Here is a 26,136-nt window from a genome sequence, read left to right on the forward strand (position 1 = left end):
TGAATCCATCCCCAGCTTCATTAGCTCTGCCTTCCCACAGCACAAACTTGTGATTCGTCTGAGAGGTTAATCTATCAGGTTTACAAGAACTGCAAATTTTTTTACATTTCCCCCAAATCTGATCAAAAAAAAGAAGCAGGATACGCTGATTCTTTTAATTTTATTTTTTATCCATTCCTGGACTTGTGAAAAAGTGCTTAAAGGATCGTGTGCTGACTTTAAGGACCAAATGAAGAGCAGTGGACTTGTTCTTCATCTCAGATCAAGCTGACTGCAGTTTTCTTTGTCTCCTGTTTTTTTCTTTGTTTGACATTTGTTTTATGTGACCATGCCGATGAAACGCAGCTGTAATGAGAGTTCAGCCAGAGATGGAGTTTTTCTGATTCACTCTCTTACAAAGACTTTGTGCAGCTCACCAGAGGAAACTCTCACAAATTTAAGGAAACAGACTCTTTTTCACCAGGAGGATGACTCTGGGATTAAATCAGGTAAGGGACAACCACTCAATCAAATTTATTCATTTATTAATTTTTAAACGTTTTTTTTCCTCTGATATCTATTTTAAATATTTCCCTTGAAATAGTCTATACAAACTCTTGATGTCAGCTTTGATGCATTAGATTTAAATCTGCAGCTGTAAGAGTGTGACTGAAAAAGGCCTCATGGTCATGCTACAGCTGCACGTGCTAAAACACCCTTTCTGACCCAAAACATGATAATTCACAGATAAAGCTGACACATTTTATTTTTACTGGACTTAAAGAAGCTTAACCTTTATTGAAACATCTCCTCTTAAAACATTTCTTTGATTTTCAACTCAAAAATGTGAATATCTTCCTCAGTGATTTAAACTGTTACACATGAAACTGTACAAAATATAATACATTTGAAAACAAGACACTTGCTAACAAGCAAAACACAAGCTAAATATGTTATTTGTTCATCATCATTATTAGTACAGTGTTTTGACATGGCTGTTGGTCGTGCAGTTTAAGCAAACCAATCACTAAGGCTTCAGTCCTCAGACTCCTGGTTGATGACCTTTTCTGCTTGTCTCTCCTATCCATAAAAGGGCAAATAGACATCTCCAAAACAAAGATACTGAGAGTTATGTATCTACTTCATGAATATTAAAGCTCCCCTGAATTTTTTTTATTTTGTGTCAGTTTTGTGTGTTTGTTTAGTGTTGAATAAAGGAACTTTTGTTGTGACAAATGTCAGTTTCAGGCACTGATAATACAAAAAATATCTACAGTAAACATCGATGGTCTGGTTTGCTTTTGTAAACCAAAAGGGGGCATCATAAACAGGAAAAAAAAATCCATGGGAGCTTTAAATCATTTTTTTTTTAAATGTGAAACAAGATTTTTCTTTTACTTTTACCTCACAGTAAATGGAAATACGCAAGGACCTATAAAATGGAGTAGACTTTAAGTTTGGCAAACAAATCTGGCTAACTCAAGTTGTTTTACAAGTTTACCATTTTTAAAAAGCGGTATTTATGTACATCTTACTGTAAAAGATAAAATAATTTCACTTTAATCTACAACTTTAACTTTTAATTTTTCATAGTAAACAAGCAAAGAAGATGGTTTTCACTTTTTCACTATTTATGATTCTCATTAGGGATGTCCCGATCTGATCACGTGATCAGAATCGGGACTGATCACGTTATTTTTTAACCATCTGAGATCGAGGGAAGGGGAATTAGAAAAAGCCTGGGGCCTTAGTTCTTGTTTTTAATTAAAATGTGAATAATAGCACATCATTATTTATTTTAGAATAGAACTTTGTTTGTCATTATAACAAGTACAACGAAAATGCAAACAAAAAAAACTCAAAGGACAACTTGAAGGAGTTTTTTTCTTTTCTTTTTTCTTAATGCATCGCTGAAAGATCGGATCGAGAAATATCGGGATCGGCAGATACTCAAAATAAAAAAATCGGAATTGGATCGGGAGCAAAAAAACGTGATCGGGACATGCCTAATATTTATCCTATGTTTCTGATTTGATCTGTGTGTTTCATCAGAGGCTGAGGACAGTAACGAGACTCCATCCTCAGAGGAAGACCAGGACCTGGTGGACTTTAACCCCGACCTGACCGTCAGAGAGAGCCTCTCATCCTCCAGGAAGACCATCAGTCAGATCATCAAGGATAAGAAGAAGCAGACGCAGCTCACTCTGCAGTGGTAAAGGCGGTCATTTCAGTGTATTGACGCTGTTTTTAAATGAAGCGGTGATTTTCTAACTGATGTGTCTCACCAGGCTGGAGGAGAATTACATAGTGTGTGAAGGAGTGTGTCTGCCTCGCTGTATCCTCTACGCTCACTATCTGGACTTCTGCCGAAAGGAGAAACTAGAGCCGGCCTGTGCCGCCACATTTGGAAAGGTGAGTCTCGAATCGAAGTCATGTTGATGTGAAATCACCAGAACATTGTTTTCACCTTTGTTTCATCCTATCAGACAATACGACAGAAGTTTCCTCTCCTAACAACCAGACGACTGGGCACCAGAGGACACTCCAAGTAAACAAAAATATCACTCAGCCTTATTACGTTATTTTAACCTCTGAATAATCATTTTAAACATTTTATCTTTTCTATCTTGACATCATGTAGATATCATTATTATGGAATTGGCATCAAAGAAAGCAGCGCGTACTATCACTCTGTGTATTCTGGGAAAGGTTTGACCAGGTATCAGGATCCATGCTTCTCTTCTATTTTCTAACTTTAATTAAAGTTCCATACATACTATAAATCATATTTGTATTTGTCCATGTTCACAGATTTTCAGGGAGCAAGTTGAAAAATGAGGTGAGGTCACCATTTTCTTTGATTTTCTGTATTTCTTTGTTATTAAGCATCAAACAAACTGTTCGAAATGAAGAAACAGATGTTCAAAACTTTATTTTAAAAGAAGCTGTACACGTTAAGCTGAGTTTTACAGCTGTTTTGTTGTTTTTTTGATTTAAACAATTATTACTCTAGCGTCAATAAAAGTAACAGTAAAGAGGTCTAATCATGTTTTTTTTTTTTAAATACATCTCTCTTTGTTTCTTTTCAGGGAGGTTTCACCAGGAAATACTCTCTGAGCTCCAAAACTGGGACTCTGCTTCCAGATTTCCCCAACGCTCAGCATCTTCTGCTGGAGGGAAACATCTCCAGAGAAAAGGTGGGTGATGAATTCAGTAGAAAGAAAATCTTGTTTTTCTACTTTGAGACAGTATGTGAACTTTTTCATAATCATCTGTTCACAGGTGGACACTCTCATCATGATGTATAAAACACACTGTCAGTGCATCCTGGATAATGCCATCAGTGTCAACTTTGAGGAGGTGAAAACTGTTTTTTTTTTTTCTTACCGTAGGAAGGATTAAAAACAACAGTCAACAATCCACTCAAACCGTCAAAACTCTGTATTGTTTCATTTCAGATCCAGAACTTTCTGCTGCATTTCTGGCAGGGGATGCCCGACCACCTGCTGCCTCTGCTGGAGAACCCAGTGATTGTCGACATCTTCTGTGTCTGTGACTCCATTCTCTATAAGGTGAATATGAAAAATCATTTATTGATTTCCATTTATAGAATATAAAATAAGGAGTGTGCAGGCCCAATAACCACTTGACATCTTGCAGTAAATATGACTATTCTATCAAAGAAAAATGATTAAAATGTACTTTTTACTGGACAGCTTAGCCTTTTATTAATAAATACAACCTACAATAAAGCTATGTAACAGAGCTTTTTAACTATAAGATTTTGCACATAGCAAATGAAAAAAAAAAACAGTATCATTCTCATGGTTCTTTTGAAATAACAGAGAAGTCGATCATGTTTCCTGTTTTTCAGGTTCTGACAGATGTTCTGATCCCCGCTACAATGCAAGAGATGCCTGAAAGGTTCGTTTCTACTCCTTTGGCTCATTTTTCAAAAAATCTTCAAATAACTTCATGTGTTTATGATGCATGAACAAAACCATTGCCAAGACCATCCATGCTCTTATAAAACTGATATACATGTTGCTGGTTCTTAATAATCGGCAAATCTATCGTCAAACCACATGAAGCAGGCCCTGTTTTGTTTTGTATTTAGAGACTTTTTTTAAGCACAATATCAAAATCAACAAAAAAACAAGGTGAACAAATATTGGCAAAGTAAAATTTCAGTCTTTATAGGTGACATTTTGTGAAGATTTAGTTATATTTTCTCACATTTAGCTTGTGATACTTCCATTTGAAACCGAAATTCATGCACAGTAGAATGCTCTATATACTTATTAATAATGTAGAGACATGTAAAATAAATCTAAATCTAAATTTAAATACTTGATCTTAACTAACTGAATCCATCATTGAGATTAGGATTTAGTAACTAGATTTAGATTAAACATCTAGATTTTGTATTGAGATCTAGTATAAAGATTGAGTAGCTAGATAATGATTAAACATTTAAATTTATATTTTGTGTTTAAATTAAGATTAAACATTTAGATTTAGTAGCTAGATTAAGATTAAACACTTAAATTCAGTATCTAGATAAAGATTTAACATTAATATTTATCATTTAGATTTAGAATCTAGATTTAGATTAAACATTTAGATATAGTATCTTCATAAAGATTTAACAATGAAATCAAGTATCTAGATTTGGATTTGGTTTTCTAGATTGAAATTTAGTATTAAGCTCTTTTTATTTTGATTTAGTAGCTAGATTTAGATTTAACATTTAGATATAGTATCTAGATTTAGATTAAGGATTTAGATCCGGTGTAAAGATTTAGATTTAACATTTAGATTAAGTATCTAGATTTCGATTTAGTAGCTAGATTTGGTATCTAGTTTAAGTAGCTAGATTTAGATTTAACATTAAGGTTTAGATTTAGAATCAAGATATAGGTTTAGTTTCTAGATTTAGATTAAACATTTAGATACCGTATTAAGATATATTATTTAAGTTTAGTATTTAGATATTATATTTATATTTATATTTAGATTCATTTTTAATGTCCACACATTTTTCATGAATTTATAGAACATTATGTTTTGCATGACTTTTGGTCTCAAATGAAAGAAAAACAAGCTAAATGTGGGAAAAGTGAACCAAATCTTCTCATAATGTGGCCTATCAGACAGTGACTGAAATTTTATATTTGGCTCCCCATAAACAAATACTGATTTTGAATGTTTTATTCAGTGACTTCCTAGGGGAACAGGTCTTAACATTTTGTTGGTGAATCTTAGATTTCCACAAAATTAAGTCCACTTCCTTTAATTTTGGGCATTTAGCATGCAGCATTTTTACAGCTGTTGCATCAAACTCATCTTAAAGCAGGAATAACTGAGAATAGAGTAAAGTGGTGAACATAAAAAGCAGATTTTCCTCACAAGCGGTTAACTGATCTGAAAACTCATCAGTCTGTTGGCAGATATCCGCAACTTTGCCAAACACTGGGAGCACTGGCTCGCCTCCTCTTTGGAAAACCTCCCAGAATGCCTTGCAGCCAAGAAACTCCCCATTGCCCGCCACTTTGTTTCCTCCCTGAAGAGACAGACCTCTTTCCTACACCTGGCACAGGTATGACACTTCGCTGATAAGAAAGCGTCACTCAATTTACTAATTCTCTGATCTGATGCCTTTAATCCTCACGTTTTCTTTCCAGATAGCCCGTCCAGCGCTGTTCGACCAGGCCGTCGTGAGCGGCATGGTATCAGATATTGACCATGTGGATCTCAGCAGCATCAGCTCACAGCCTCTGCTCAGCGTTAACAGCGTAGGAGATCCAGATCCAGATATCTACTCAGAGTGTAAGACAGATACTGAGACTCTCACATTCACAGGTAGAAAGATCCACTCACTGATCTGACACCCTGGATTCAACAGGCTGTTTTTCGTTCATTTACGTTCTTTGTAAAATCGACCCTTTTTTATTTCAACCCCAGATGACTCCATCAGCGTCTTCCAGGAGCTGAAAGAGCTGCTGAGGAAGAACGCCACGGTGGAGTCTTTCATTGAGTGGTTGGACTCTGTGGTGGAGCAAAAAGTCATAAAGGTAACATCTGTTCAGCTGACACTCAGGTGTTTTTATTAACATACTTTATAATAATGATCTGAAGACATTATTCCCCCTGTTCTTAATGTGATCAGCCCGGTAAGCAGAGCAGTCGGTCGGTGAAGAAACGGGCTCAGGATTTCCTCCTCAGGTGGAGTTTCTTTGGGGCCAGAGTGATGCACAACCTCACGCTCAACAACGCCTCCAGCTTTGGTAAGAAAAACTTAATTTAATGACACATCAAGTCTGTTTTTATGAGGCCTTTTTAAAAGCTTATATTCGCTAAAGTTGATCTGATCAAGTTTTTTTATTTAAAAAATTGTTGTTGCCTGAACCTGGATGGGAAAAAAATGGAGTTTTAGATCCAAAAACTAATCAGAATCTTGTCTCTTTTTGGATGATCTCTTTGGGATTTTTGTCTTTTATTTGGTAAAAAGTTAAAAGAAAGACAGGAAATGAATACTGTCCCCACAAGCAATCAAATAAATCAATTAAAAAGTGACTTTAATCAAGGGAAACAAAATTAGTTGTTGATGTTTTGAAGAATTAGGCATCTGGGAACAGCAAATCCAAGGTCTTTAGTCCTTTTATTACAAATCTACTGTGTTGTGACTCAGCATATTGATTTTGTGATCCCATTTTATTCATTACTAAGCCGACATGATACATGGACACACATCAACACACGTGGACACACACACACACAGGGTTAAAACAAACCAGCCTAGAGCAGATTGTTACAATAGCGTCATAAATTATAAAGCCCAGACTCACCTTGATTAAACAAAGCCTTATCTCGCAGGTCGCGTGCTCTCTGTTCAAACACTCGCGCACAGAGTTTGTGTACGTGAATAAACACAAACCAGTTGGTGGCTTCTTCACTGGACTCTGAATGAAGCTACAACACACACACGCTCACACACACAGAAGGTTTGAAACACACTCAAACAAAGAGCAGCTTGAGCCTAAAGGTCAGACAGGAGATAAAACAGCCAGCTCACCTGGAGTCAGGTTATCAGATGTCTCAGTAAAAAAGATAAATCACTACTCTTCCTGCTTTGTTGTCTTTCTGACACCTGCAGGTTCCTTCCACCTGATCAGGATGCTGCTGGACGAGTACATCCTGCTGGCTCTGGAGACCCAGTTCAACAACGACAAAGAGCAGGACCTGCAGAACCTTCTGGACAAATACATGAAAAACGCAGGTATCAGACACTGAAACCCAGCTGACACAGGAAGCCCAGATGATGACTGAAGCTGATTCAGGGTTTTCCTTTAGTATGAGAGATGCAGAAAGGAAAAAGTCACGCAAAATCCTCATAACATCAGCATAACCAGCAGTACTACTGACAAATGTGAAAGTAAAACCCATGTAAAAGACTGTACAACAGACAAAAATCCTGTCTACTTTTTACCTTTCAGAGCATTTAAAAATTAATTCATCTATCACAGCACAATTATAAGGTTTTTTTATTTGGAATATTCGTTAAATGAAATCCCTTTGATTGAAAGAGTAAGAGAGGTTACAAGAAAGATACACAGGGCTTTTAAATGATACTAAAGATTAATTTTTAAACAAAGCCAAAAGTGGAAAAAATTATTTCTTAAATTTATCTATTTTATTTTATTTTATTTTATTTTATTTTATTTTATTTTATTAAATTAAATTAAATTAAATTAAATTAAATTAAATTAAATTAGATTTTATTAAATTAAATTAAATGTATTAAATTCAATTTAATTATATTACATTTTCTTTAGTTAAATTGAATTAATTTAATTTAATTTAATTTAACTTATTTAATTTAGTGTTCAAGTACAACAATTCATATTAAAATAAAGTGATGTAAAAAAACAAAACATGAAAAACAGAGAAAAAAGAAGAAAAAAAAGCCATTTTTGATACAAAAAACACAATAAAAAGTGTAAATAGCGCCTGGATATGATATTATACTAATATTTTACTTGCATTTGGAATCTAGCAAAAAAATGCTAAAAGTTTTAAGACAATTTTGTTACAATATACTGTTCTATCATATAGATTAGTTTGCTACAGATCTCATACACTCACCAGCCACTTCATTAGGTACACCTTGTTAGTACCAGGTTGGACCCTCTTTTGCCTTCAGAACTGCCTCAATCCTTGCTGGCACAGATTCAACAAGGTACTGGAAACATTCCTCAGAGTTTGGTCCATATTGACATGATAGCATCACACAGTTGCTGCAGATTTGTCGGCTGGACATCCATGATGAGAATCTCCCGTTCCACCACATCCCAAAGGTGCTCTATTGGATTGAGATCTGGGGACTGTGGAGGACATTAGAGTACAGGGAACTCATTGTCATGTTGAAGAAACCAGTCTGAGATGATTCCAGCTTTATGACATGGAGCGTTATCCTGCTGGAAGTAGCCATCAGAAGATGGGTACACTGTGCTCATAAAGGGATGGACATGGTCAGCAACAATACTCAGGTAGGCTGTGGACTTTAAACCATGCTCAGTTGGTACTAAGGGGCCCAAAGTGAGCCAAGAAAATATCCCCCACACCATTACACCACCAGCAGCAGCCTGAACCGTTGATACAAGGCAGGATGGATCCATGCTTTCATGTTGTTGACGCCAAATTCTGACCCTACCATCTGAATGTGGAGCAGAAATCCAGACTCATCAGACCAGGCAACGTTTTTCCAATCTTCTATTGTCCAGTTTTGGTGTTGCTGTGTGAATTGTAGCCTCAGTTTCCTGTTCTTAGCTGACAGGAGGGTCACCTGGTGGGGTCTTCTGCTGCTGTAGCCCATCTGCCTCAAGGTTGGACGTGTTGTGTGTTCAGAGATGCTCTTCTGCAGACCTCGGTTGTAACCAGTGGTTATTTGAGTTACTGTTGCCTTTCTATCAGCTCCAACCAGTCTGTCCATTCTCCTCTGACCTCTGGCATCAACAAGGCATTTTGGCCCACAGAACTGCTGCTCACTGGATATTTTCTCTTTTTGGGACCATTCTCTGTAAACCCTAGAGATGGTTGTGGGTTAAAATCCCAGTAGATCAGCAGTTTCTGAAGTACTCAGACCAACAACCATGCCACGTTCAAAGTCCCTTAAATCACCTTTCTTCCCCATTCTGATGCTCGGTTTGAATGCCTAAATGTACTGAGTTGCTGCCATGTAATCGGCTGATTAGAAATTTGCATTAATGAGCAGTTTGACAGGTGTGCCTATTAAAGTGGCCGGTGTATTTACAATTTTCACCAACCTCTTGCATTAGCCAAGGATAAAAAAGTTTATATTAGTTTAGATTTTTAGTGCCATTTTGTTATGAAATTATCAACCTTATGTGTTTGAGGGAAAAATGTTTTAATGTGATTTAACTTTGTCACTTTCAGATGCCAGTAAAGCAGCGTTTACGGCCTCCCCTAGTTCCTGCTTCTTAGCCAATCGTAACAAGGCCAGCGCTGCCATCGACCAATCAGTGAAGAATGAGTCTCCAGGGGAACACGCCTACGTTTCTCTTTCCACCAATCAACAGCAGCAGCTGAGTCTGGACACAAGTGCAGTCATATATCAGGGCACAGAGCCTGCAGCGTTCACTCTTTCAGGTGTTTTATTTTGCTTTCAGACTTTCCACTTTTAATTTGCTGAATTAATACATTTATCTCTGAACCTAAGTCTTTTTTGTCCTCCCTCACGTAAAGGTGTCCAGATGGACTTCTCCCAGGTCAGCGGCCCACTCATGACGCCCCCTATCTCTCCAGCAGCGTTAGTGCACCGAGGCTCCGTCATCAACCAGGGGCCGATGACAGCAAGACCCCTGACGTCTGCTTCCTCTTCCTCCACTTGCTCTTCCTCTTCTTCCTCCTGCATGTCTTCTCTTAGTGCCATGACCCAGCCCAGCCCCTGCTCTTCATTCCCAGAAACCCTGTATCACGGCTTACCTCAGACCAGCTCCAGTTATTTCTCTCCTGTCAGCGGCTCCTCAGCATCTAACTACCAAACTGCTCTCAGGTCAGCTCTGCTTTAAACGGTGTGTTAGCAGCCTGTTTCCTGATCTAACACCTGTATAATTTTCATGTTTTCTTCATGTTTCAGGCCCCACAGTCAGTGTCTGGCATCAGCTCAGTCCCAGTCCCCATCCCTGACTTACCACATCTCTCGGTACCCCTCCTTCAATGACCAACACCTGAATAAAGACGTTTTCTACAGCCACCATCCCTTGACGAACAGCTCTAGCTGCTCCATCACACCTTATAACTCCGCAGTCAGACCCTCATCAGGCTACAGCTCGGGGTCAGATCCGGCTCAGGTTGAACAGGGACTGGACTCCCAGACAGCGGCTCAGATTCTGGATTCCACAGAGGGGTTTGGCTTTGTGGGGGCGGGGCTTAATGCAGCGGGTGGCGGGTGTCAGGGGCAGACATACCCTGCAGCAGGACATGGAGGTAAGGACAGACCAGTTTTTAATGTTGATGTGAATAGTTTAAAAGATCTTTAGCTTTTAAATTTTAGGTGGAATATGACTTTTCTTGCCTTTTATCAACGCTTACCTCCCTGTTGTGCCCCCTAGAGGTATCCTCCAGTAGGACATGAAGTCAAGCACTTGCCTAATTATATTCATGGCACAACGAAGCAAGGTTGTTGGAGAGTTTATAAAGCCTCAAGAGAAGCCTTCATGTAACCTTCCTCCTGTTGCAGGTTATTATGGCAGCAGCAGTTACCAGGACACCCAGCGGATGACATCACTCGTGGACCAGCACGTGTCTGTCATCAGCACTGTAGGCAGTCTGCGACAGTTCCCACCAGTGTACTCAGAAGTTCACGATCCGCTCAACATCCTGGATGAACCTGACAGAAAAACAACAGGGGCGTATTTCACAGCAGCTGAACCTGGAACAGGTGAGCCCGAAAACCATCAATTTTTTTCAGCGGGTTGTAGCAAGCGAGGTTAAAATTGATTCACTAGTGAAACATGGTGACTCTTTATTTATTTTACTTAACTTTTACTTGTTTCTTCTTATGACTATTTTAATGCTTTTTTTTATTGTGCTGAGTTGTATGAATGTATGTTTGTAACTCCTGTTGCAAATCTAATTGCCCTTACAGAATATTAAAGATTTTCAATTCAATTCAAATCAGACAAACAACAAAAAATATAGTATGTTCAAACAGTCTCGCAATTGAAAACCGCCTGTCAAATTGTAGCTTTTACAAGATTATATACCCTTTATAAACATTCAACTGTAGCTCAAGCTGACTGAATCCAACTGACTGAAATCATTGTAACTCGTGATTAAAGGGACTGTGAGGAATTTGAAAGTGATCTTGAAAAAGTCTCCCTTTTAGATAAATGCCCTATCATAACCCACACTTTAAAACAAGATTATCAGCGCCAAAATGCTACTTTGTAGCTTCCTGACTGAGCAACACTGGATTGATTTACGTCATGCGCAAGTCTCTGTGACAACACCAGCTGACAAAGTTTGGTAGTGAGAAGAGAGATCTGTGTTTTTCTCCGCTGAAAATGATGTCTGTGATTAGTTTTGTATTGATGTTGGACACATGAGCCTAACTGTCAGACAGAAAAAGGACATAAGAGCAGAAGAATGCAGTGGGAGAGTGGCACAGCCTGAGCTAAAGGCTAACACAGGAGCTAAACTGTTTGTGCTGATGTTCATTCCAACCCACAGTCAGCAGATATTCTTCAGTGGTCTGTTCAAACTTGAGAGTCTATCAATAAACTAAAGAGTGAGGTTACGTTAGCTCTGATTGGTAGATGACTAGCAGGACATAACTAGGATTCACTAACGTTACACATTACCGCGACATGTCTCACCAGATTGAGCTGTCAGCAGTATTGGTGGCTACTAAACTACTATACCAACTGACAGTTTGCTTGCTTGTCAACACGTTAGCCTACAGATACCTCGTAGCACCAGGCTGCTATTAGCAGTAGCTACTGATGTGCAAACTTACAACATTTGCTTGTTGTCACGTTTCAAACAACAGCGCCACATAACTGTACTGATAAATACCTTACCTCATTCCACTGAGGCCGTTAAAAAGTTGACTTAAATAAAAGAAATTAGGTCCAAAACAAACACACACCTCTTCACGACAGTGTGCAGAGACTCCGGGCCAGAAAGTGGCGAGGCAGTCCCATTAAAACAGATCCTGCTCATAGCATCTTTATTGACTTTTTTTTCAATGAAGAGAATTTGCAAAGGTTAGGGGAAGAGCAAAGGTGGAGATCTTTACAGTTAGCATGTGATAAATGAGTTAAAAGTATCATGGAAAGACAAATTTAAGGCATTGCAAGTATTTGTTGCTATGACATTACTCTGATGTTCACTTCTCACAAAGAGGTACACTTTGCAGATGGTAATGAGCGATCAGTTAATAATGTGTAAAAGTCTCATACGAAGCTTGTGTCTACTTCCCTCTAGTGGTCAAAAGAATCAGTGCCTGTATGTCTGTACAGTATTTCCCCACTTACATATAACATGTTTTAATTCATCTGCAGATCATTCCCTCTCCTCATCAGGATCTGCTCCCTGCATGTTTGGGATCTCCTCTCCCTTCAATTCCCAGGATGCATTGCTCTCTCAGCAGCGTGGGCCATCATCTTCAGAGGTGCAGGACCTGGTGTCTTCACTGCCTCCCATTAACACTGTCTTTATGGGAGCAGGGGTACAATGATGCCTTAATCAAGATTGTACAGTTTATGCTGTGCCCCGAAGACAACGTGGATTAAATCGAGAATGTAGGATGGATGATTAATTCAGATCACACAAACTATGACAATGATTATTCTTATTAAATCATTATATTTATTTTGTGGACTGAAAAACAAGCTTTATTCTGAAAAGCTGGACTCGTTACAGGACTTCCATTTCATCTGTTTGCAAAATGTTGTAAATAAATGTTTATTGGTCACAATGGTGTTTTTCACTGACAGGCAGCCTAACAGCAGCGCTATTTACAGCCGCTCTAACCACACATACATACATTAGTCAGGTCATATTGAGGCTGGTTGCAGAGTCCTTTTCCTCACTGAGTCAGACGATCTGTGCCAGAGCCTGAACACATCTCAAAGACTCAGACAAAGGTGGGGCTTTTAATTCATTGTTTTCCAGTTCATCTGCAACACACACAAACAAAAGCGGTGATGAAATCTGAAATCTGAGTAAAATATCTTACCATGCTGACTCTGGCACAATAAAATAAGTCTCTTTTGCAGTTTGACTGCACTGCAGCAGATGGGATGTCATAAAACTGTGAGATCTAAGTTGACCGACCAGATAGTGTGTGTGGCTGGTGTCCTCTGAGTTTTTGTTCATGCATGAATAATCAGAAGGATAATCTAAAAACGGTGAAATTGCAAGCTGTCTTATCAGTCTATGTATGTAATACTCTTGTCATGGTACTCGTGTTCATATCAGAAACATTAGGCTATTCACAAAGAAAGAACACTAAATGCAAACACACATGGCCATAGTCAGACTGTTTCACATGAATGGCAGTGACGTGCATCTCCCCCCTCCTCCTGCCTTGATTGGTTTTTATATGTTATCTACTCAGGAGGAAAAATCCATCTCAGGTGCTCATGCAGCAGTGCAGGGACAGATGGTGGCGTCTGTAATGATTACAGAATCCCCACGTTAAAATACTTTAATTACTAAGTCAATAACGGCTGCAACAAATGCACGACCTCCGGTGTAAAAACAACAGAAGGCAGAAGGCAAACTTTGGGCCAATATTTAACCAGAACTTTGCATCAGAGCTGACAGAGAGAGCCTCCACATGGGTCAGCCTTCTCTCCCCCTTTCCCTCCAGTGTTGGCTTTAAAAAGACTCTGATGCAGGTAAGACTGTCCTCACACACCTGTTGTATCTAAAATTAAAAATATATATAGATAGGATCTTTGACAGCACAGAATAAACTGATGAATTAGTAAGTGAGTACATTTATAAATAAATAAGAGAAAATTATTCTGTGTATAAAGTATTCCCTGGTTCCACTGCAATTTGTACAGACATGTCTATCTATGGAAATTACATGCTAACGTCATACAAACACGAACATGGGATTAGGAATTTATAAAACACCGTCACACCAAGCACAATTAGTACTGTGAGTTTGTGTCATGAGCTCACGGTAATTTATCGATCAGTTGGTTATTGATTTATTTAAGCTACGACTTGTACTGTTCGTCAACGGTAGGTAGCTAGCGGTAGGTAGCTAACTTTGAGCTAACAGTTAGCTCACAGCTTGTAGCCGTTACGGCCGTTACTGCTTGGGTCAATATGTAGGATGAAGACGGAGATTTGTAAAACGATATATGTTCAGAAACCTTATGACATAACAAATCAGAAAATCAATGTTGCCCTTTTTTTTCTGAGATCGTTATGGCAGCCATCTTGGGTCTTTAAATATGGCCTCTTTCAAAAGCAAATTTCTCCATATATCGTCTCCTGTATGACCTAAATTCATGGTTTCAATGGTTAAATCTACATTTTGGGGGCAAAGAATCCAATGGAGTTGACCTTCCTTCTAATTGAGGCATGTATGGTTGTGTATTTTGCATCTTTACATGATAAAATGGTATTTTATGGTCATTTGCATATATATGTTGTCCAAACAATGTAATATTTCACAAACACTCTTTATCACATCTTACAAAAGACAACTCTTAAAAGACAACCTGCTCATTCATCAACTTTGAGGGTCCTTAAATCAAGAACTTAAAGGGAGATGCTCTTATCATAGCATACCATCATGGAAGATCATCAGACACTATGACAAAATATGGACAAATGTCGTCTACTGTAGGTCTACTACACATAAGTAAAGCAACATACCTGGATCTGAGACACAGCCTGGCTTACTGTAGACTTATTTATCCCTGCTAAGTACACAGTTACTGCCTATCAAATGTAATTGACAAGTACTATTGATTAAGAGATGATTTTACTCCTTCTGAAAATATAATTAACCTAACAGTTGACACAATGCAATTCCTACCTAGAGTTACCTTGGCCATGCCATGTAGGCCCAGCATCAACATTACAGATGTATTGGCACCATTTGTTTTTTTCACAGCCAAAAATGTAGAGGCCAGTGGAATCTTGAATTAGGGTAACATAAGAGTTGAGCTACGGTAAATCAACATTCAATTAGGATATAAGGTATTGTCATGATGACCTGATTGCTTCATTATGCCAATTCTATGCTACACTGTGTGGTGTTATGATTATGGGAAGCAAAGTACTAATATAACAGCCTCGTGTTGATTGGTCACTTTCTTGTTGATCTTGTTGATTAACCTAGGAAGCTTTTTACATTTATTATATACTGTTTTTTTCATTATCTGTTAGCAAAGGGTGACTTTTTGCTCGCTTTTTTGTCCGTATTATCTACTTTTCATGTCTCAATGTTAATTGCTCTCTTTTTATTTGTCTTCCTCCAAGGGGAGAGATTATTGATACTTTTCTGTCCACTAGAGTGCAGCAAACTCATATTTTATAGCCTTCTGCTTTGTGACTCAAGGAAAGAAAGGTTGAGACACAAGTTTATTGGTTTACCTTTAAGGCTCAGAAAAAATCTTTGAGAGCAGCAAAATTTAGAGCTCCATTCGAAGTTCAAAATGAAGCTGTATGTCCGATACAAATACTAGATTTTATTTTTATAAATGAACCTAGTTTGTCCTTTATTTGAACAGTTAATGCAACCTCCTAAGAGTGTCACAGAAGTATATCACACACAACAAAATTTAACTGCATACTTTACGGAAATCCTTATTATGACTTTATGTAAAGACCACTGATGGAATAATATTACTTAACACAATAATTTGTAAAGCTATAAACTATGAGTTTGAGTGACCATTTGGTCTGAAGTTTGTTCACTGCTTTTTGAACACTCTTCAAAGTGAGAGTAATTCAGAAAAATAAATAATAAAGTTAAAGATTGATTTTTTATTTATTTTCAGCTGTGAGCTTCACCTGGAAGATCATCCAGTGGTGTATTGCAAAGAATGAGTCCTCGCTGGTTTCACACAAACATACAGGTACTGTTAATTAAACACTCGCTGTCTGATGATGTTTCAACCCAACCCCGCGTAAGTTTTACTTCTCCAACACTGAAATAGAGACATGTTACAGCCATTTTATTTTCATCCATTTTTATCCATGACATTATTCATCTACTAATCATCTTTAGGTTAAAAACAATCAGAATATGCCAAGATTTTGCCAAGATTAATGAAAAAAAAAATTGGGGGGATACTGCTAGAAAAAAGAAACAAATATATAAACATTCCAATTAAAGAAATACTATTAAATTCAAGTTTCATCTCAGATTTCTGAGAAAAATGTCTGAATTCTTATTTGCAAATATTCAGACTACATAGAATTTTAACTTTCTTTCTCCAAATAAAACTAAATTTATAGTTTTGAGATAAAAGTCAAATAATGTTATACATAAATTATAGTCTCATGCTGCCAGTAAAGTCAGAATTCAAAGAAAATCTGATTTGTTTTGCTACCTTCACCTCCAAAAAGGTTTCTAAGTGGCTGTTTTTGCCCCTGTACACAGAACTTCCTCTGAATTACCAATCAAAATATCATTTCATCCTGTTGATCACGATAAAAGAAATTTTGTATGATTATTATTAATTTATGATAACCACCTCTATTAAATCTTAAAAGGCTATTGGAAATGCATTCACTGCAGGGATGTAACAAAGAAAAGAAGGTTTAATTTCAGTGCTCCTCTTCTAAGCTGCTGACTGCACAATGAACGAAAAGCTGAGCTGAAATTTTAAGCCACAGTTCAATGTTTTATCCAACAAAGCTTCTTTGAAATATCCTGAACGGGTGTTCCTTTATTGAGTAAAAGTTTCATAAAATTATCTCAGAGCATTGATTTTTAGACGGATCGCATTTTGATCAAGTGCAGCACTTTTCATTGTTTTGTTTTATAATGGGTCAGTATGAGGCAGCGTGAATGAACAGTAAATGAGAGGCACTTAGAAGATGGTGCTTACATTAGCTGGCCTATTTTCATAAAGTGCTCATCTATTAAAATGTGACCTGGGTCAACTGCTGCTGATATTATAACAGAGAAGAGACACTGAAGGAGAACCACTACAAGACTTAAAAATATTTGAATTATGAGGAAAAATAGGAGTAACAGCTTCAAGGTCCATTGAGCGTGTAATGATATCAGTTTTTATACAAGCAAAGGTTCAAACCCAGAATTTCTAAAGACAAAACAGATATTTGATGGGTCAAAGAGCGTTTAGAACATGAATCCTGTGTTTTTCGTTTAGTTCTGAATTAAAAAGATGGTGTGACTTTTGTGAATGATGCGTCGGCAGGTTGGTATGAGGATTAAGAATAAAGTTTGTGCTGTGAGAGTTCAAAGTTGTACAGAAAAGTTTCTTTTATCCTTGGGATGGACCAGCTTCTACCTTAGAGCGTTTCTGGGCTTAAAATGAACAGGAATACGGTGTTTGCTAAAGATCCTCTTTGGTTTTTCAGATACTCCTGCAATGTTAGGGATCGCAGTGTCCTTTCTCCTCTTCTTTTTCAAGTTGGGGTATCCACAGGTTTTAGGCCCTCTTCAATGTGTTTCTGTTGCTTTTCCCCTCTTTCTTTCTTTGTGGGCACACTCTCAGCCCCTCCATGGTTTGAAATGAGCTCCATAGCCTTCCGTGGAGTATAAGACTTCTGTCTCCTTATTATGCTGCCTTTTTTCTCTGACTAAATTGTAAAAAAGACCCAACACCTGTGGGAAAAGACCTGTTTTGTTGTTATCTAAACTGCTAAACCCACACATCCATTATATGAGATCAATGATGTTTTGGGAAGCTGTATTGTTTGATCTTTTGCTCCTTTGGGGCCATTTTGACCCCAGAGGACAACAGATATTATTAAATTCAATAAAACGCTGATAATTCAATCAAATTATGTGAAATTTAGTGTACTCACGAAGAGCATAGCACTGGACAAACTCTGTTAATTTCAGATTATTTGATCAAGAAAAACACATTTAATTAGCAAAAGATTGAATTTGGGGTCAACAGGAGGGTTAAACATTTAATACCTACTTCTAAAAACATGAGGCTAATGTAGTAAAAGTCGGTTTTAGACGTTAACTTTCCCTGCCGGGAATAAGTGCTTTATCCAGAAAGTGCACTGCATATTGGAATTTTTTTTAATCTTATAAATAGTAGTGAAATTAAGTTTTGGATAGTAATTTAAGAGAAAATGAGGACAATAATTATAAATTTTAGAAGAATTTCTCCTTCACAGGTTTTAAATATTCTTAAAAAAATGGTTTAATGATGTTAGCTGTTTACTCAATGTGCATGTAATTAATTAATTTTAACCAAAGTGTGTCATTATGTAGCTGCTCAGTTTTTTTAAACTGGTAAGTATGATGATCATGATAAAAATGATAAATGCAGTGTAAACAGGCTATTTACTATATATTCCATTTGTGACTGCTTACTTACCTGTTTGCCAATTTGATTGCAATTCTGCCTTTAAAAATTAGTTTATATTCAGTATAGATTTTCATTGTTTATTATTTGCCATCAAAATTGGTCTATTCTGTAGACAGTTAAATCTGCCCACAGCAGCACCTAAAAAGTTGCTCATGCCCACACTTAAACAAGCTGTTTGCTGTTTCTTAAAGAGGTCAGACTTAAAGGCAATAAAGGGTTTTAGAAAAAAAAATGTCGGACTGAATTTTTTGTATTTTCTAGAAAAATGTTTGCTCATATTTCATTACTGAGTACAGAAAAACACACCCACTTATGAAAAGGAAACTTTAGTTTCATGGACCACCTTTTCAGGAACTAAGTATTTGTTTCAAAACAGCCTGATCAACATTTTTCTCATACTTCTAGTTTCATAAACTAACACTTATATGATCTGTGTGTACTTAAGTTTGTGTGTGTGAGCACACAGATAGATTTTTCCATCTTGCACACACAGAAATACACTCGTACAGTATAAAAGAAGCAAAGTATTCAGCACAGTCAAGCCTGCCCCTCATAGAAAAGACCGGATAAAAGACTTTAGAGGTTTCTGCTCTTAAAGACTCTCCCCTGACTTGGCTCACCTTGGCAGAACCAAGAGACATTAACAAGACTCCTAATTACGTCCTCAGCAGCACCTCAATAGCTGATTCATCACATTGAAGCTGAATTAAATCTCAGTCTAAATTGTAAGAGCGCTCTCTTCAGGGGCCGTCTCTGATTCCTATGTTTCCCTTAGTGGCCTTGTAATTAATTTTTTTAACTTTTACAGGCGTCTTTTGCATTCTCAAGTGTGTATCTAGTGAATAAATGTTTTCTTAAAGACATAAAGCAAAGCTGCTGTGGATAAAAATGTTTCATAGCTTGGTAAACCTGAACTGAAGGGATGTGTTTTTCTTTAGATTCTTAAGTGATCTTATAAAACAGTGCAGACATCCTGCTTTGAAAAGCAGAAAGTGAAAAATGTTGCATCCGTATTTCCTTCATTTGAGGCAGTTTCTCATCTGAATAGATCTCTTAATGCTTCATCCTCTCAAATAGCAGAAAACAGAGCGGATGTAAAAACCACCTCGAGGTAAACAAGCCCATCTGAGACGGAGATTAATGGAAGTTAGTGAAAAACAGAAAGTGCACCATTCTTCTTCACAATGTGCCGTTTACTCCTTGTGTATTCATTCCTTAAAACATCCAAGGTGAAATCGGTGGCTGGTCTTTGAGAGCTTAATTGCATCTTTTCTTTAGTTTTCTGAAAGGAACGGAGAAGTTTAACATGTCTGTGTGTTTGCTCCAGCAGCGATGTTAACTGTGTCCATTACTAGTAATCATGCCAAACATTTAAAAAAAAGAAAGAATAAAAGAAAGGAAGCACAGTCCACCCAATATTGATCGTCACAACTATTTTAACCTATCTACAGTTTTTTTTAACAATGATGGTAAGTTTACCAGCCTCTCTTCTGGGAGAGGAGGGAACTGCAACTACAGCTCAAAGCTGACTAGAAGAGTTAACAGTGAAGTGCGGCCTTTAGTAACCAAGACTGGAGATGAGAAAACAAACCAAAGTAAAAGTGTCATGACTAGGCCTGTCGCGATAACAAATTTTGCTAGACGATAATTTTCCAAAATATTATTGCCGATAAACGATATTATTGTCAATATTATTTTGTTTTTTTTCCATTTCTTCATTGATGTAATTATGATAAATGGGATAATAAAGTGAGTACACCATATCAAAAGCAAGAAACTTTAATTTCTTAAAAGTATTTAACTTTAATTAAAAGTTCAGGATATTTTAAATAAAATAAATGAAACAAAAAATATAATAAATTTAACAAACAAGAAAGAGAAAAAAATACAATGAAAATGAAATGGACTCTCTTTTAGAAAAAAATACTTGTCAATGAAAATAATTAATACTAATCAAAAACAATAAAACATAGACCCTGTCTCTAAAGAAAAAACGAAACTCCAAAAAAAAACAGCAACAATAAAAACTATAGCCTAAATAAAAGGGAGTTTATACAGTTCCTGAATTGTTTGTAACATGTACTTTTTCCCAGTCAATCCGTACCGTCTGTCAAACATTTTTAACATTTCTGGCTTTCAACCGTATTGAAGGGCTGCATTTCTTTGGCAATGTAGCTGTCTTTGAGCGCCCACCATTTGGCGCTTTTATTTTTATTTACTTTGCAGACCAAAAGCCTCAGTAAGAGCGGATTGTCAAAGAACAAGGCTCTGTTGCACCTCCCCTTCTTCTTCTTCGTCGCCACTATTTTCAAACAAATGTGACATATCAGCTCGTTGGTGTTCATGAGCTCACACTTTGTTCATTCTGGTAAAAAACAAAATATCCCCACACTGGGACTGTGGCAGGCGGCTTCAGAACCGTATCTTTCGTGCCATCACTCATATTAGCGTGCGCTTCCTCTTTACCCCTCAGGACGCTCGCTCTAGCTCTCTCTGTGTGTACGCGCGAGCAACCCCGTCTTCACCCCAAAGATCGCATTTTTGACAGATGCTCACTCCGCTATAAATCCGCTTAATCCGCTATAGAACCTATGCATCCTGATGTTAGGAAAGATAGACGTAGTGAGCCATCTTCTCATTCAGCCTCTTTGGTCGAAAGAAAGGAGGAAAACAAACATGCATGCACGTGTCAGTTTATCGAGGCTGGCAAACTTACCGAGGACATTTTTATTTATCGTACGGTTAATTGATTTATTGGCTATCGTGACAGGCCTAGTCATGACTACATTTCCTCAGTTGTTCACTTGGGGCTGACTTGTCTGCACAAGCTTGGATGGGTTTTTTTCAAATGTGTATCTGTGAGACAAAATTAGGAAGAATCAGACGGACATTTACAGAATTCAATATTTCTAAAAGTTGATAAAACGAGAGCAGCCCCCTACTGGCTGTTCAGATCAGAGCCATGAGTTTAAGACATTCTGGACCTTTTGGTGTTAATTTCGAGTGAACAATCAAGGAACTGCAGTTTTGAGGATGCCTGAAGTGGTTACAGTAGAGGCCGTTTACACAACAACGGTTTTACAGAGAAACGCAAAAGTATTGTTGCATTTAGGCCTCGGGTTCATACAGAAACTGTTGTAGCTGACCTAAAACGCAAACTCCAGAGTGTAATTTTTCTGAAACACTGCTGCCACCATTGCTGTGTAAACAGTAAGTCGGCATTTTCAGTGGAATTGCTGACACCATGCTCTGCTTCACTATTGTCACAGATTACCGTTTTGTGTTTGTGCTGCTCAATCTGCAGACTGTCTTTCAACAAAATGTGCATCTGTTGCTCCAATTTTGCATTTAGCATTCAGCCCAACTCTACTTTAGTTGAGATCTCGTCCAGAAGCCGCTTCTGGACGAGACAGTTATAGCGCCATCTACAGGCCCAGCATACTTACTACAGTATATTCAGTCCCTCACTGTTTCAATGCAGATTTTTTTCACTGTGTTATAGCGTTTTTGGATGAAACGTTGTAGTGTAGTTTCAGACATGGCACGGAGCATCATTTGGCTTAGAGCAAAGGCTTCATGAATGAGTATCAATGACATCACCCATCTTTTTCTGCTACAGAAATTTGAAGCCTATCGTTGGAGGGCGCCATATTGGAGGTACTGAACTCAATAGACAGGCTTTGAGTCTCCTCAATTAAAGCTGTAGGGTTTCTACCAGTCAGTCAAGTGTGCCTCTGATTGGGTAAACTGGTGATCTTAATATCTTCAAAACTGTCAAGCTAAAAAAGAATAATTTACCCCTGTGCAGTGTGTGTCAAAAGAGAGGCTGTAAATATATTTAGTTTTGCTAAAAGAGAAAAGTCTTTTTCTGAATTTGTGGTTTCACATTGGCAATTTCTCACAGATGGAGGTTGTTTCTTTTGCAAAGCCCAAGAAATCTCGGTCAGGTCCAATGATGAATAGAGGCTAAAGGCCCACGTCTGTGCCTCATCTATACTAGCACTAAGCTTGGTTGACTTCAGCATTTTTATTGAATTATCTGACGACAATGTGCTAAAAAACTCCATATCAGAAACAAATGAGTGATGTCACACATGTCTCTGTGGGATTTACAAAAAGGAAATTTCAAATTTGTTGAATGAAGTATGTGCCACTTGCTTTAGTCATGGCATCACAGCTCATGTTGCAGCAGTGTCTGTCTCTGATGCTGTGACTTTCAAGTTCTCAAATTCTTTCTGATTCTCCTCCTCTTTGTTTTCTACCTCTTTAAAGTTAAGACTCTCTTTCTCCTCTCAATTCAGACGACATCTGTTCTTAATGAGCTTTTGTAACATAAAGCTACTTATACAGCTGCAGTCAGAGTGACTCAAAGAAAGAAGTTTGTCCTGTTTGGAAGAGACAGATGACAGCAGTCAAAGTTACAAGGTCTTTATTTGAAAAGTTAGATTCAGGCTTACAATTAATCACGTTTCTTGGTAACAATAAAAACAGCAAGGCTAAAAAGAACTAAAGATGCTCGAGGGTCCTTCAAAAACAAAGTGAAGCAGTGTCGCCAAACTGAATCAAAAACAAGCATTGAGCAACAAAATTGCAACAGTTTGAAAAGCTCCCATGTCTGTCTCTTAACATCTTTTCTTGGCCTTTATGGAGAAGATCAGAAGGTTGAGGAGTGTGGTTCATACTGGAAAAGTGAAACTCAAAGTGAGGGCAAATGTTCTTGACCCAGGCCAGCTGAGGTGTGTTGTGAGGATACACGGTGAAAAGTGCAACCATTTCCATGTTTACCACGATTCAGGCACGGTTTATGGTTTTATAAAGAAACACAACATCTTTAAAAATGTTTGAAGGAACATGTAGTAATGAGTACTTAAGGTGAGATCAAGTCATGCTCTCAAACAGACAGTATCAAGGCAGAGAGAAGCTGGAAGGGAGAAAGCTAAGATCAGGGATGTTTGAGAGCCACTTGCTCTTCCTTTTTTTGTAATTGATTTATCTTTTTCAAATTTGAGCCATTTACTTACACAGACCAGCCATAACATCATGACCTCCATCTTTATTCATTGTAAGACCAAAACAGCCTCAACATGACATCTCTTTAGGACGATAGACCAGCCGACAGAGTTAAACAGGCTGTGAGGAAGTGATCTTGAAAAAGTCCCTTATAAATCTATGCCTGATGGTAATTCACACTTTAAAATGAGATTATCAGCGCCAATATTACAGGTTACAGGTTATTTTAAAGTGCTACTTCTTAGCTTCCCAATGCTGAAAACGATTTCTGTGATTAACTTTGTAGTGATGGTGGACACTGGAACCAAACTGTCAGACAGAAAAAGGACAGAAGAGCAGAAGAAAGCTAAACAGGAGAGAGATGGAGCATGAGCTAAAGGCTAACACAGGGGCTAATCTGTTTGTGCTAATGTTCATTCCAACCCACAGTCAGCAGTTATTCTGCAGTGGTCTGTTCAAACTTGAGAGTCTATCAATAAATGAAGAGTGAGGTTATGTTAGCTCTGCTTAGTAGCAAGGTTATAATAGTTAACTAAAACGAAACTAAAAAGGAAAACTAAAATTTAAAATACATTGCAGTTAACTCAAACAAATAAAAACTAGAAAAGAAAACAAAAACTATAAGTAAACTAAAACTGTATCTTGTGTTCACAAAACTAACTGAAACTAACTAAAATGATAGACATAATTCCCTTAGTTATAGTTTTTGACAATATTAATAGCCTTTAGGATTTAAATTAATCCGACACATTTTCCCAACCAATTTTACAACAGTTTTCGGCAGTTGTCAGTGCCGTACAGCACCATCATAGCGACGTACTGGGACGTGCTTGTTTACTGCACTGACTGGCTGTGCTCTGTGCTGCGACCAAACATAGAGGAGCAATGAATTAGAGCATCTGTTACAGTTTAATTTCATGTGAGTCTGACTTTATTGTTACAGAGTCCGAGTTTCTAATTATTAAAGCTCATATTATATTGTTTTATATAATTTATGTTTTTATTATTTTTATTTAATTCATGTTAACATTATTTTATATAATTTATGTTTATATTTTTATATAAAGTTTATATTATTTTCTTGTGTTTAAGGCAGCAGCCAACAGTTCAGTATCAGCATTGACTGAGCAGTGAGCACTATGTTGGACTTGAAAATAAACAGTATGACAAAATATTTACTCTGACCTTTTTGAATCCTGCACCTAGTTAATAAGGTATGAAAAAACTAAAACTAAACTAAAACTAAACTAAAACTAAGCCTTGTTGCAAAAATTAAAACTAAATAAACACTAGAATGCCTGCTCTAAAACTAATTAAAACTAAACTATAAAGGAAAAAAAATGTCAAAACTAACTAAAACTAAACTATGATGACAAATCCAAAACTATTTTAAACTTGCTTGGTAGATGACTGGCAGGACATGGCTGACCAGGATTTACTAATGTTACACATTGCGGACACATCTTAGAGCACCAGGCTGTCAGCTGCACTAAATATAGACAGCTACTGAAGTAAATACAAACTGGCAGTGTTTACTTGTTGTCATGTTAGCCTACAGATACGTCGAAGCACTGGGATGCTGATAGCACTACATATAGCCGGCTATTACAACTTTTCCTTGATGTCACGTTTCAAACCTTAGCGCTATGTAACTGTACTGATAAGTCCCTTACCTTGGCGAGTTGTATCTAGCAAAAAGTTGTCTCGAACAAAGAAAATTTGTTTCCATCTGATCTCCATTTAATTTCAAAACAAACACACGCCTCGCTAAAAAATTCCGGGGCACAAGGTGGCGAGGCAGTCCAGTCAAGACAGATCCTTCTCATAGCATCTTCAAGCATTGAAGAGTAAACTTACTAAGTGTAGAACAAGATATGTACTTTTTCTTGAAGAAAACAATTTATTGGATTAATATTGTAGTAATAATGGACACTTGAGGTGGACTGGGGGAAAAAGGACAGAAGAGCAGAAGAAAGCTAAATGGGAGAGTGAGGCCCCGGCCAAAAATACGGGTCTGCTCTGCTTAGTGGGGTTGTAGTTGGTTGAAGAGCACAGTTAGGACATAGCAAGGATTCTCACATGTTACATGTTACATACATGTCTTAGAGCACTGGTAGCACCAAACAGATTGTCTGACTAAACCAGGAGATTTAGATTGAACAGCATGTTTTATAACCCAATTGACTTTTCCTCCTTGTTCCTAAATAAATAAAAAAAGTCGTGACACTAATATAAAACCACAACTTTTCACTCCAGGTATTAGATCTCTGCACAAAGCTCGACCCACTTGGCTCATGAATAAATCTGGATTCCTGTGTTCATTGCCTTGCAGGTGGGTCGACCAGGCCAATCTCCCTAAAAATGTCTCCAGACTTTGATTTCTTTGAGGATGATATGACACAAAAGCTCAAGTAACCAAAAAAATTGACACTTCCACCGCACAGTGTTATGATCATATGAATGCGAGAATGAAAAGTGAAAGAGAATTCACTTAAGCGAAGAGTCAATCCAAGGGCAGAGAGGGTCCCATTGTTTGCTGAGCTTTCACTTGAATGGCAGACAATCCTTTTTG

At 37.5% G+C, this 26,136-nt stretch overlaps 1 protein-coding gene across 1 annotated transcript; it reads left to right on the top strand.

Annotated features, from left to right (window-relative positions):
- Positions 1 to 328: 328 nt before the first annotated feature.
- rfx6 (regulatory factor X, 6) lies at positions 329 to 12,742 on the top strand. Its single transcript, XM_074685797.1, has 20 exons — positions 329 to 488; positions 2,032 to 2,191; positions 2,268 to 2,391; positions 2,466 to 2,527; positions 2,621 to 2,698; positions 2,791 to 2,818; positions 3,069 to 3,176; positions 3,262 to 3,339; positions 3,438 to 3,551; positions 3,854 to 3,903; positions 5,419 to 5,578; positions 5,664 to 5,808; positions 5,944 to 6,053; positions 6,149 to 6,266; positions 7,136 to 7,258; positions 9,436 to 9,648; positions 9,745 to 10,054; positions 10,139 to 10,488; positions 10,742 to 10,942; positions 12,588 to 12,742. Exons 1-20 carry the CDS (start codon positions 329 to 331, stop codon positions 12,740 to 12,742), a joined length of 2,847 nt encoding a protein of 948 aa, XP_074541898.1.
- The last annotated feature ends 13,394 nt before the right edge of the window (positions 12,743 to 26,136 follow it).

Source organism: Halichoeres trimaculatus, unplaced genomic scaffold (assembly GCF_033239565.1).
Source record: "Halichoeres trimaculatus isolate MK-OKI-2021-1 unplaced genomic scaffold, fHalTri1.1 fHalTri1_scaffold_13, whole genome shotgun sequence".
NCBI classification, from domain to species: Eukaryota; Metazoa; Chordata; class Actinopteri; order Labriformes; family Labridae; genus Halichoeres; species Halichoeres trimaculatus.

Bases quoted from the DNA above. Each gene is read 5' to 3' on its own strand.
- rfx6 (XM_074685797.1), top strand. From the start codon at position 329: ATGCCGATGAAACGCAGCTGTAATGAGAGTTCAGCCAGAGATGGAGTT. The intron at 2,699-2,790 runs GTATCAGGATCC...CCATGTTCACAG, and splicing joins TCTGGGAAAGGTTTGACCAG to ATTTTCAGGGAGCAAGTTGA. The intron at 9,649-9,744 runs GTGTTTTATTTT...CCTCACGTAAAG, and splicing joins TGCAGCGTTCACTCTTTCAG to GTGTCCAGATGGACTTCTCC.